General features: G+C 39.4%; 1 protein-coding gene across 1 annotated transcript; it reads right to left on the reverse strand.

Annotated features, from left to right (window-relative positions):
* Positions 1-352: 352 nt before the first annotated feature.
* On the reverse strand, positions 353-4,280 carry LOC110838694 (Glycogen binding subunit 76A). The gene has a single exon (XM_022082155.2). The coding sequence runs from the start codon at positions 4,278-4,280 to the stop codon at positions 2,154-2,156; it is 2,127 nt and encodes a 708-aa protein (XP_021937847.1). The 3' UTR covers positions 353-2,153.
* Positions 4,281-14,038: the final 9,758 nt, after the last annotated feature.

Raw genomic sequence — 14,038 nt, forward strand, 5'->3', positions numbered from 1 at the left:
TTTTGAGCGCAGTAATTAATCATGGGGTTCCATAGAAGATGGGGAATTTATTTATCAGTTAAGCGACTATCAGCTTCTCAAGAGGTCTCCTCTTCATAGAGAATCGCTTAATGTAAGATCTACGACATCATATTCGTGTATATGTCTGAACGTATGTAATAACTTTTGAACCATTTGGACGACATATTTCACAATAATACTGAAATACGTTTAGGATGACCATCATTATCAACAGTACTGAAAACTTCATTAAACTATAAACTAGGAATTCATTTACTTTTTATACCGACATCCCCCCATAAATGTCAATATTCTAAAGTAAAATTTGTGCCATGACAATCTGAGAGAAATATCCATAAACACAAGTACAGTTTCTTTTTCAGATAAAATCTATTACATAGTATTATTTCAAATCTAGATGGATAATAACACATCCATAACGTTGATGCACAATATTTCATACCAAATTGGAAGGATATGACAATAATACAATCTCGTATGTCCATAGTTTTCATTCACTTTGAAATCTTCTCCGTTCACTTAGCCCATCAGAACTTTTGAATTTAACACTATTGTGCTCTATTGTATGCAATAATTAGTATACCATAAAATTAACAACGTCTTTAAACTGTTAAGCTTTAAAACATCTGTAATATAGGAACAAGTTTCAAAAGTGAAGTATAATAATGCGAGTACACCATAAATACACCAAATGCCATTATTCCACCCAGTATTTGAATCAGTGGTGTATAGATACCGAATTACAAGAGTCTCTGTTACTATTAGATGACACGTCTTATTACTGGTATATAATTTAAAAAGCTCCGACGACGAGAACCAATGAAACTGAGGGTTGTAATGACGTTGATAATACAACACGAGACCTTTACGATAAATATATCCAAATTTTGATAACACTGTTGATAACACAGAAAATCTAAAACAGGGTTTGCATTATCCTACTTCAAGAAACAGATTTAATCTCTTAAAAATAAAGAAGTATCTCTTGACAATACTTTTTAAAATATTGATTTTTGTAGTATAATTGTTATATTCTTTATCACTATACAAACACGAGAACGTAGAAATAAGAATACAGAAATATACGTACACACAATATAGTTAAAAGTACCTATAAAATATCGTTATGTGTACAGTATTACGTAGCTTTTATTTAATTTTAAAAAAACTTAACCACAACTTGTCGACACCAAAGGTTTCCAGCATCTCCATTGTACCATTTTATAATAATTCATTCTTTAGGTGCCGCCGCGGTTAACTCGTTCAGAAAAAGAATGGAGAAACAAATAATTATATTGAGTTCACAAACTTTATCTCTGGCTGCAAATACCTACACGGTCATGCAACAAGCTGTGGAACGAAAAACAATTTCATTTTCCAGGTGTATGTAAGAGGACATTCCACACCCGAAAGAAGACGCCATGGTTCCATACATTCTTAACCTCGATTACGTATGAAGGTAAGTAGTAAGCCTGTCCGAAGTGTAAGATTAAATTTTGGAACTTTCTAATGGGCGACAAGAAATTGATTAACTTTCTTTTAAAATGAATTACGATTTGACATTAACTGTGTTAAGTCCCGAATAACCAGGTCATTTGAGAAGAAGTTAGAAACAAGATATGGCAAAGTATTCACCACAGCAACATGGATCGTGCTTAAAATATGAAACAGCTCCAATTGAAAATTATAAACAGCAAACAAAATTGCCATCCTCAAAATTAACCGTCCCAGAAAGCCGTACAAATGGCATTTAACAAGTTGAGCATGTACCACTTTGCGTCTATCACTCGAAATCTCCAATAATACCATCGAAATAGCCGTGGTTAAGTTTTTCTACCCCTTCAGTGCCAGCCTCCAACATTGTAGACTTTACACAGAATTTTAATCTGCTTTAAAATGTTCACTTTAATTGAATGTATTAATTTTGAACTATTCAAGAATTAAACACTTAAATTCACCACAGCAGCTGTTGTAGATTTCGCTTTTTCCCTCATGTATAGTTGCGTGTAGTAATATAAAATGGTCGATATATCTGACTTTGACGATCGATCTAATAAATTTGTACATTTTAAGCAACATTTTACAGTCCATTTAATGGATACTGGCACTATGAGGGTTAAATGTATTGCTGTTTAGTAGAAGGAGGAGGAAATATTATCGTCTGGACTGACAGACATGGGCATGGGCATTGGCATGGTCAGGGCCAGATAGGAAGTATGATCAGCAGACGGCAGACCCTGGAAAGCATAGTTCGCGCCCCGGTTGCTGTCCCAGTACTGCCCACCTCTACATTGAAACCTTATGGCAAATTCCAGGCGCTGCCCTACTTGAACTGTATGAGCGTACAAGATAAAGCTAAACTTGTCAGAGAAACCATCACAAGAGTTTGTACCATACGTGGCTTGCAGATCAGCGAATGTCTTCCATCCATCTAAAGTATACCTTACGTGAACACTCTTGTGAAAGTCCAGATTTCGCACTCTGACAGTCCCTGAAATGCAATACGAGACAGGATCAGTGACCACAGCGTTCTCCAGACAGACAAAATCGTCTCTGACACGGTCCATGAAGTCAAGCTGTCCTCCTGGTTGCTGAAACAAAGGAATCAGACAACGGTCTGGTTTCATGGCCCCACTCATACATACTGGCACCAGAACGTCACTCAAAATCCCATCTCTCAGTGATGAAGCAGCATTGTCTGACAATTCAGCACACTGAAGATCTTCATAGGCCGAACGTGGGACTTTGGGAATCTCATCTAAGAAAGTTCGGACATCGGCAAGATCCAGACCCAGTACGTCTGCAAACCGAACGATCTTCTTGCGTCCCGGTGTGCCTGGAGGGGTCTTCCCTGACTTGAGGGAGGAACAGCGCCGAACTCGAGGAGTTGGTCTGTTTACATCGTCGTCATCGTCATCGTCATCCATCTTCTTATCTGATGGTTCTGTGGATTCCTTGTGTTCCGATATATCAAATTTTACGAGATCAATTGGGCATTCGATGGTAAGTTTGCTAGGCCGGATAAGGGTTGAGGTGTACAAAGATTCTGACAGGGAACTGCTACAATCATCATTTGAGTTCCCAGGAAAATCTGTGGATCTTGCATTGAGAGATTCCATATCAGACTTGACTTCATCATCGCTGGATACTGTGGATCGAGGTTCATTGCTATTGGGCATTTTAGGAATATCAGGATGAGACAATATCTGAGAATGTTCAGTCTCCGAAGAAATTTCGTTAGGCCTTTGAGGGAGAGAGTCCGAAGTTCCATTTGACACATAACAGTTTTGAACAGAGCTGCATTCTTTATCTTGATGCGAGCCACAATCATTTGTTTCATTTTCATGGCTTTCATTTTGTGAATTGCACCTGGAAGACTCTGCTGTGTTTGGGTATCCACTATCATGTGAACACTTCAAATAGTCAGACAAACACTCTTCTGGTTTGGACGATATGCACTCAAAATATTCATCAGCAATAGAACCTTCACTGGATAAGGAACCCAAATCATTCATGGAGATTGGTTTCATATCACTTTCACTCGGTACTAGTAATGGTTTGTCTCTTCTACTGACTCTGAAACCAGCTGCGTTCCTAAAATTGCGTTTTCCAACACGCCTGTGTTCTTCATCTGGGCTTGAGGACTCTTGTTTCAGACCCAGAATGTGACCATTCATCGTAACATTTAGGTTGGTTTCTGTGTGTGGAACTCTATTATGACTGTATTCCCCTGTACCAATCTCCTGAGATGAATCATGCTTGAACTCGTGTTTACGATTCTGATGGTTGCTGGCAACCTCTGAATCTAAATTCTCCGGGTCATAATAAAGCCCATCTGAACTATCACTGTCTGGTGATGTGCCGGTTACTGTGGATGATGACACACAGCCAGATTCAGAAGAGTATTGTGTCTTTGGTGGACAGTGGAAGGCTCGGCTTTTGTTCACAGCGTAATCTTGAAGAATTTCTGAGTGTGCAGGTTCTTCAATTGGACTTCCAGGACTCTCGCAGTCAAGGTCGAAGTCAAAATAAATGTCGGACTCGGAGGAAGAACTCAGGCGAGGTTGGTGGCTGGTGACCTCGAGCTGTCCTGTCAACCAACTGTTTTCGTCGGCTGGAGAGGAGGCGCCGTCTCTGGAACCAGCGCGACCTAGAGATTGTAGGCGACTTTGAAGGCGACGGGCAAAAGCCTCGGCTCTACCACGGCAACTCATGGGAAGAAAGGAACCAAGACCGCAGGCTTGGCGCTCGGTGGTCATCTGGTCCGTACCGCTCCCGGAGGCCTGAAGCATCAAAATCAGAGTTGGCAAGACATTAGAGTGCAAATATGAGATCCACACGGTTTTCAAGAGCGTTGTTTGCCATTTTGAATTCTCATCTGTCTTTACTGTCATTTTGAGCAGCTACAAATCCTCTGTTGATCTGAGCTAATAATTAAATATTTTCCGAATAGATGAGAAACACGCCAAATGCTTTAATGCATGACAGCTGAAGAATATGCGTAAATTATGTACGACCTATGTCATATTTCGTCAGATATACACCGTATTGAAGAATGTTTGCAACGAAAATTATATATACTAATTATTATAGATCTACATAATAATCAAGTGTTCGTAACTTCATTGGTTTGGGTGATCATTTGCCGTTAAGGGACATTGGTATTATGGGATAATGCTTATGAATATGTGTGTGTGTCGTTGCCATAACAATGCTGTTAAGGGATTTTGGGTCCTGTGAGATAATATTTATTACTACTACTACTATTACTGGTATCTGTATAATATATATTTTGTGTATGGTGTATATTTAAGGAAATACGAGGAAGAATAATTATAACTAATCGGTATGATATTTGTAGTACGATTAACTTTGAAAATTGATATTGCACAAGAAATGAGTGAACACCACTTCTTTAGAGGTGTATGAAACAACAAAGAACACACAGTGTTACGAGAATCTTGTAACTCTGCGGTCCACGGGATGCGAGCAGGACAGTTAACTTGGTGTACGTGTCAGGCGGCATGGAGGTGATACGCACGCGCAGGGCAACATCAACTTGTGACCCTGCCAACTCTCAAAGGCTTTAATTAAACTTTTTGTTCTTTATTCCAAGCGACCTAGCCAGAGAAACACTATGTTCTTTCAACAGAATGCTATCGTGTGTGTGATCTATATTCAATTTAGTTTTATACATTTAAAATACCGTAACTTGGATCGCCCCAACACAAGTATTGGGGGTTATAACCACCGGGCATGCATATGTATGTGACTTCATTCGTGTTCTAATAACCACTCCAACAATAACTGGTGAAAAGCAAAATTTGTGAATCTCTTTGTTACGCAATTTCCTTGTTCTTCTTGTTCTTCCTTCTTTCTTAAATCTAAATATTCTCTTAGAACTTTGTGGTTCCTTCAGAATAAGAGAACATTTTCATTTTCGGGTAAAACAAGAAGTAAAAGAATATTTATATATTTAGCCTTTATTTCATGAGAAATGGCACAGAAGATGAAGGATAATTGGTGTTATGGTGGCAAGCAATACCAGAATTCTATTTGCTTTTACTTCATTGTTACACAGGTCAAGTGAAATCTGACGTGAAGCAAACAAGCAATAACCACACAGGCAACTGTTTATCTTAAAACAACGTTGGCATGTTTATATGAACGTTTCGACAAGAGCACAATGTTCTTGTGTTCACGTGATCAACATGGTTCATCGCGATGTTTCTTCAGCCAGAGGAAAGAATTATTTATAGCGCACTTTCTGCACAAGGCAAACAGACGCCACATCACAGAAACAAATCCATCGACGATTATGTCTATTTCCCTGCTATATTATGACGGTATAATTCACAGAAACGAAACTTCTGAATCAACAAAAATACTTTAAAGCTACAGTGGAAAGGTGTATTCCGATCTGACCTAGTCCTAAACAAATTTCCCTAAACCTTTCCTCACTTGATGGCCCAAACTGTTATTTGCATGTTGACGAACGGATATCAGGGCATTTAGACAGACGGACAGAACTTCTCCATAAATTGAGTATGTGTACTTCGTGCAGAGAATTTTCGTGTTTAAAGCATTCACTTCCGACACTCAAGAGAACACAAAGTGCACGTTGAAGCTGGTTGTGCATTTACCAATCATTGCCTTGTAAAGACTTACTGTTTTATTGCTTTCTTACTGTTTCTTATTTTAACTATGTTTTTTCAATAGGATACGTTAAGCTGATAACTAACTAGATGGCTTACCGAACCCGAAGGTTCATCACCGAATTAACCAAAGCCCTCCACCGGACCCTGTCCTGGGCCAACAAAATTCAGTCTCCTTCAACTCCTATCTCCCATAGATCCCGCCTGACATTATTCTCCCATCTACGTTTAGGTCTCCTAAGCAGTCTCTTAAAATGTTACGACTCTAAACGATTGACTCCAAGATACAGAAGAAGCAGTTTCTATTTTAACGCAGTGTCGCACAATTTGCCTGAAGGGATTGAAGAAAGCATTATGATATACCGCTGAACAGCCGACCTCAGAGTCGATCATCGAGCCTTGGACCTCCCGAATAAAACGCAGCGATAATCACTACACCACGACATCCGGAGTGTAAATATTAAACTTATAGAGACATTACTGGGAATCGTAAGCAGAAAATTATTGCACAAGTTACTATCACTTTCTGGCAGGAACAGGCTAACTTCAGAAGCAAACAGTCCGTAAACTGCGGTCGTGGCTTGGGAGAATGTGGAGGATTTTGATATTTGTACAGTTCCAATGGGCTAACAAGCTCATATGGGTACGCGTTTCCATAGTGTTTTCTGGTAACCGCAGAAGCCATGTGAGGGGTTGATCTCCCGTCAAAAGATTAGAAAAGATTAATGATCTCAGAATTAATTCAGAGTCTGAACAGGCCAAAAGACGGCAAACGAATGAGAAAAAGAAAAGGACTTCCTTCAGAATCTCCAAAATTTTGTGACTTACTACGGGCTAGACAACCGGAATTATATTCTCGATAAGAGTTGAGTTTCTTCCGGTTTTCCGAGACCGGCTCTGAGGCCCAATCAACCTCCTATCCAATGAGAACCGAGGTTCCTTTCCCTGCAAAGAAGCCAGGGCGAGCGTCTAACCGATCTCCCACATCTTATGACGGGGTTCAAAATAAGAACAGCTTTACTTCCAAATCCCTACACGCCTTCATCAAGTGGTCGTTAGGTGCATGAAAAAACATTACTTGTTCCTTTATATTTTAACTATTTATGGTGTGAGAAGTTAATTTGTGTATCCGGTCTTGAAATGGTTTGTTAACCGACAGTACTTATTGGTTTAGAAGGAGTTGTTGAATAAATAAAAACCAATAAGTATTAGTTATTCTTCTCCATCCTGTACTCTCGTATTCCATGAAATTCAACGCAACAACCTTGCAACTGTTAGAAACAGCAAATATTAATGCATGATATTTAATCATTTTTTATTTTAAAAACACTAGTTCTGATAATCTTCATTTATATGATGCTTAAAAATTTAAAAAGGTACTTTCCGTGGCGTTTCAACACCACAAATTATAAGTTACTACGTAAATATAATAAAATAAAAAATGCAAATAAAATAAAACGGCATGAAGAGAATTAACTATTTATGATCATGGCCTCACTAAATTCGAATTGCGTATTATGCAATGTTAACATGTGACCTCCAAGTTGTTTGTAGGTCAGTCATACTAAATTAGTGAAGAAGCGACCTTTGAAAAGGCAAACTAAGAGAAGTGCCAACTTTGCAAATACTCGTCTCAGTGTCCTGAAGAAACACCCAATCCAGCACTGCAACCGGCCGCATTGGAGTATGCAGGTCTAGGAGAATATTTGACCCAAGGGAATTTAAGTAGCTGGAAAATGGAGGTAATTTACCTACGGACCATAATTTGGTTAAAACAGGCAGTAAAGTATTATTCAGCTAGTGTGCATGTACCTTAAATGGGGAAAACAAGAAATTCATCCAGAATTTTGATGGTAAACCCTGAAAAGTGACAAGTTGTAACACCAGAAAGGAAATCAATGACACGTACGATTTCAGGTTCTCACGGCGGCGATTATTAAGATGGCTGTCTTCTGGGATGTTGTGAGTGTATTCCGGTAGGACGATGTTGGAGCCAGTAACACTCTCGGAAACGTAGATGAATTTCTGCCAGACTAAACTACGTAACGCACCAGAAGACAGTCATACTGAAACAGATGATACTATTAAAATCAATATTATGGAAATATATTTTGAGAGTTTATAGTATCAGACATCGGCCTTTGATATTCCCGGCCTTGGATTTTCGTGTATAACTACATTTCTATTTGTGCCTCTAAGGATATTAATGACTTTAGAATAACTCTCTAATTTAGACCCGAAGTTTCTATATCACTAATAAGTCATCGAAACCCACCATTGGGAACAATGCTCAGTGAGTTCCGTCCACATATCATCCTTAAAACCTATTTCCCCAAAATCCAATCTTAATGTTGACGTCCTCCTCAGTGATTCCCCACCCAAGGAGTCACATCGCGTGTCTTAGTATATCCTGTTCCTGTCCTGCAGATCTCTGAAGTTCCTATCGTGTTTACCAGAGCCCGATGTTTGGTTCAATCCTGAGGTAGAAAAATCCACAACTTCATATCACTTTCTGAAAGGTCCGCTCTAACCCACTGAAGCTGAAGCTCTACTAAATATTATTTAAAAATTAAGTCCGAACGGCAAAGAAAACACAACGCTTCTTCATTACAAAGACCATCTAGTTAGTGTTGTTTAGGTAAATGATCGCTCTTTAATCTGAGAATCATATAAAGCCCGCAATACCCTATCTACTGTGGAAAAAATGCAGAGTTGCAAGTATCTTCAGGAGTCCTGTGCAGTGAAGCACAGTCGGAAGGGCGAGCAATGCTAAAAACACACAGAAAAACGATTAACTGGTTTGCTACTTTTTGTTGAGTAGATGTGGCAATACGTGTGGAAGGATCATGACCCCACTTCTTTAATTATTTCCAATAACAAGGTCAAGTTTATAAGTAAATGTACAAACAGTTTCACAAACATTGACTACTAATAAAAGGTCAGCCAACACGAAGTCTTAACCCCTTCATATTACATCTGCAGCTGACAAGCTGATCAGAGTTGCTTAGCAACAAACAAACAAGAAAGGTTGTCTCCCGCCCTGCCAGATTCCTGACGTTTACGATTCATTTGTCGTATTGACAATGTTGGTTCATTTGATTTTATTATGCTATTATCAACTCTGAAATTTATATATTGTAAAGCGAAGGTAATTATGAATGATGTAATGCAAGTAATTTAGAAAATAAAGTAACTGCTGGTATATAACACTCGGGCCTATTACGTAAAACGCAAGACTAGGAGTGTTTAAATATTACAGTATGTAACTATGATAATGGTAATTTATTTAAAACATATTTTCAATCAACAACATCACCGTTTGGGCTGCCCGACAAGCCTTAGAGCTCCAGTCGCCCTGGAGCACGTGGACAGAAGCATTTTGCTGTTGGCAGAGGTGATAGAATGTTCATACTGCGTGGTACATACGGTTCAGTAGTGTGCTCGCTTTGGACTGTCATTTCTCTGATACAGCACCACCAGATTTCCACCTTCAGCAGGTGAATACCCGACGAGACAATGACTGACCGACGAACTTTCTGGAAACAGAACCCGCTACTAGACACGATTCAGGGGCAGCTGAACCCTTCTTCCATCCCCTAAAACCTGCTCCCCTAATCTCTGTCCAACAGCAGCTTTCCGAGATTCCCTACCGAAATTTTGTATCACTACTGGCCTCCTCCTCCTCCGAGCTACGTGTCCAGCATTTCTTAGCACTAACACGAACTTCGCCGTAATGTGATGCCTGTATCCTAAACTGCCTACTTTGTCCATTTGGTTAAGATATTTTATTGGGCACTTCGACATGACGGTCGCGTTGTTTACTCTTGTTTTTCAAATAGTATACTGAACATTCCTAAACGAGGTACTCATACATTCATAAAACTAAACTCCGTTGATAAAACTAATTATGCTGTATTATGTTAAAATTTATAGCATCTTGCACTGGCGTTGAGGCCGCGCAAGGGTTATCTTACTGGTAGATGTTGACAGTTCCGTAAATACACTCAAATTCAGATCACGAAGTAACATAAAATTAAATTTGTGTTGTCTTCTTTACTTTAGCCGACTGGAGAAAAAGGAGATAAATAGACTGACTGAGAAGCCTCGTAGTGAGACATAAATTTAGGGGTCTGGTCTCGAACCACGAAACTGGCGCCACTACGGTAGCACGTGACAGTCAGTCATGGTCAACATGATCCCAGGTCACCGACACGCGCCAAGTAAACAGGCCGCGATGCAGAGACCTACTTTCCCACCTGGCATTCAAAATTACCATAATGTTTGTACCCAAGACAGACAACGCACAGACCGAATACAACATACACAACGAGGAGACCTGGTATGGTTAAGACATACCCCGGCCTGCGCAAAAGTACACTACAGGTCTTGACTGATACTTTGGTAATTCAATAACGTTGTTCCAAGTGCAAAGATTGCAAAGTATCGAATGATGTCGGAAGATTGTTGTGAATGGTGAGTAGTTAAGGGCTGAAAGAAACGATCTTCACATGCTTCAAGGCACTATTATACGATATTCACCTCTGCAGACTGATGAAAACTACGAAAGCCCTGTCAGCATAGCAAAACTCGAACACTTCACTTCCTAAATGTACGTTTAGAGCGTCGCGGCTGCATCGGCCTAAAGACAAACCATTTACAGATTGTGCGTTTGTTAAGAGAGGCCGATGAATTGGCTGAGAATTCTGTAAACTAAAAGGAAGATACCGCTAATATTCGAGAAGTAAAACTTTCAGAAAGAGACGCTCAGTGCCGTATGAAATATCACTGATGATGCAGACGAGCAGCTAGAAAATGACTTGTTGAACTGTGACACAACACTTTTAGTCATGACACAAGGAAACAAATGTTTCCCACCTTGTGTTAATTACACAACTGTAGGCCCTACTAACAGAAACGCAGTTCTGTAATGGAAGAAGTGTGCCACATTTTCCCAGAGTTTGGGAACTTATCCTTAAGGTCTTTAGAACTTCACGTGTTTCTGAAATTGAAGAAAGTGTTATTTACGGAACAAACTGTCTTTTGTTTCGCTGATGGTAGTGACAGGTAAAAATATTATGTTAATTCGGCTACTCCAAAAAGTGTTGGACAGTCTATTTTAACCTTTGCATCAAGAAAATTTATGCTGCTGGCTTTATTGAAATCTTCTAAACGACGTAACATCCGGCACCGTGTACTATTAATACAACTGTCGCTCGACCTTCAATTACATAAATACGATTAAGTGCCGACGTTCTTTCGAAGGAAATACACGCAGAAACCAATTACGGTGACCTTGTAGGTAATACACTAAAACGTACAGTGGTTGAGTACTGAAAATGTTCTTTCGTATTTTGTAACTCTTTACATAATATCAAAATGTTTTTCCCTGAAACTGGTAAAAAAATATTGTTCTCAATTACAAAAGGAGGGGAGCCTTGTGAATTTAACGTTATCAGACATGATAGTGCATATAAATACGCTGAATACTGAGTATCTAAGTAAGAAAGATGGAGAAGCAAGCTAAATTATTAACAACTCACTGTTTTCTAAATATATTACACTATTACTTACACAAAATTTCACGTTATCCCTCAGCCCCCCCCCCCCCCCCCCCCCGCCATTCAAATGAATGAGTCCAGCCTATGACTGTAATCTAGATGGCGTGTAGCTTACATTTTAAAGTCGTGGGTTATTTCTGACACTTCTTTTTTAAGTCATGTGTGTGTTTCTTATCCTCCCACGAGTATATATTGAGACAGACATACGAAAATTTATTATAATAAAATATGTATGATATTATTATGCCACGTAAGAAACTATTCGTGTAATGACTTGAAACTTTCAGGGTAAAGATCATTTCCCTGATAATAGAGGCGGAGGGGGTCTCCGAAATGTTGGGCTCCTGTCCAGAACCGACACGGCTGTTGCCCGAAGATTTTATCGCATTGGTTCAATGTTTTTATGATATCACCTAAATATCATAGTATTATTCTTAGTGAAAAAGTAGGATTCTTGCAACATTTTCATAAAGGAAATAGTAATTAAACACAGTATATTTCTCCCTCAGACACATACCAATGACCTACAAGAATCGCGCAAAACAGAAGGAACCGTCTGGAAGACCTGTGAGTAAACAGAAGGTTGCTTCTAACCAAACTCGATCTTCAACAGAATGCCAGGATGTGGACGATATGTATCTGGCTCTCTGTAGGGATCAGTGGCGGATTCTTGTGAACACGGTAATGAAACTTCGGGTTTACAAAAGGCAGGAAATTTCGCTGCTAACTGAGCGGCTGTGCTCTGTTCCATGGACTTGGTTACAATATAAAACCACAGACTACATACAAAATCAAATATAAATCCGGGTAAAATATAATTCTGGTAACCATGTAGTGTGACACGTTAACATGTAATAAAATAAAGTATAAAAAGGTTTGGCAACACTTACTTTACAAACGACATATTTGGAAATTTCGTGTAAGCAAAGACCACTGTTGCCGTAGCTACTGTTGTTCTTGGAATTAACAGCAAATCGCTATTCCCAAAAGTGCATACTGGCTTATCACTGCTGTAAGTGCCATCTGCTTTCAGTCACTTCAGAGTACGACGGATTAAGTCAGAGGGAGATAACATTATTGCTGTACGTGACATTTATGTGTGCGACTTCGAAACTATGGAAGGCGTAAAGGCATATTCGGCCTTTACAATTGAGCTCCTTAGAGCTAAAGTGGTACAAGTTCATTTTTTACAACAGGTTTTTTTGTCAACTACAGCAGCGTACCGAACGACGTGATCGAGCGGTTAACACTCCTGCTTCATGTTAGAGAGGTCCCAGAGATCGGCCATCCTTACTGAGGTTTTTCGTGGTTGTTCTCAGCCCCACCAGGCAAATGCCGGTGATAATACCTTAAATTAGGCCACGACCGCTTCCTTCCACAACCTTTCCAATTCACCACCATCCTCTCATTCGACACTATATAGCCAAAGCCTCCGAAAAAGAGTAGTTCTAAAAATAAAAACAGCAGCGTGGTTCAACTGGCAGTCCGCTGGCCCAATCCGGTTCGAGTCGACTTGTAAACAGGCCCGTGAAATTGCTGTTGACTTAAAACCCGACCATATAATGTACGTTTTATAGTGCCAGAAGGGGTTTCCTGGCCCTTGGTTCCAACAAGAAAACCACTCTTGGCCAAATGAATAAAAACGTTGGACCACTCCGAGCTACAGGAAAATAACTTAATATTCCTGTGCCGATAAGCTGAATTCCGACCAGACAGACACTGGCATGTTCCACAGTTCCCTTACATAAGGCGCTTAAAATAAACTTGTGATGGGGAAGACGTGCCTGTCCGTTATTCGCAAGCTTCGTCTGTAAAACTACTGAACAAATTCGGTTACGTATGGTATTGGGTGTCTACATTGAAAAGTGTTGGCGAAATTTATTTTTGGTTCGTATCGGTCAATTATTTTTCGATGCGGTAAATATTTGAACATGATAAAAATAATTTATGATTTTGTGCAGTGAATTTGTTGTGATTTTCTTTGCAACAATATACTATATGCAACACAGGAACATCAACACCAAACGTGTAAAATAGCAAATAACGCATTCGAAATGCACGACTCTTCGTGTCGCATATCTGTCCACTCTTATCATCACACGTAGGCCTACATAAACAAACAGGCGAATGAGTGCGAGAGCGAACTAAATAATTAATTTCGAGGAATCTCAAGAGATAACAAGGATGGTTTAAATATCAAAACTCTTAGGACGTAAACAGATTTTTATGCAATTATCCTGAATTAAACGTCTAGCTCCTTTTATGTCCATTTTTATTCAAGCCAACGTTCTTCTGTTAACACAC

This window comes from Zootermopsis nevadensis, unplaced genomic scaffold (genome assembly GCF_977971745.1).
Source record: "Zootermopsis nevadensis isolate Lab colony 2312 unplaced genomic scaffold, Znev_1.0 Znev_ptg000028l, whole genome shotgun sequence".
Lineage (NCBI taxonomy): Eukaryota > Metazoa > Arthropoda > Insecta > Blattodea > Termopsidae > Zootermopsis > Zootermopsis nevadensis.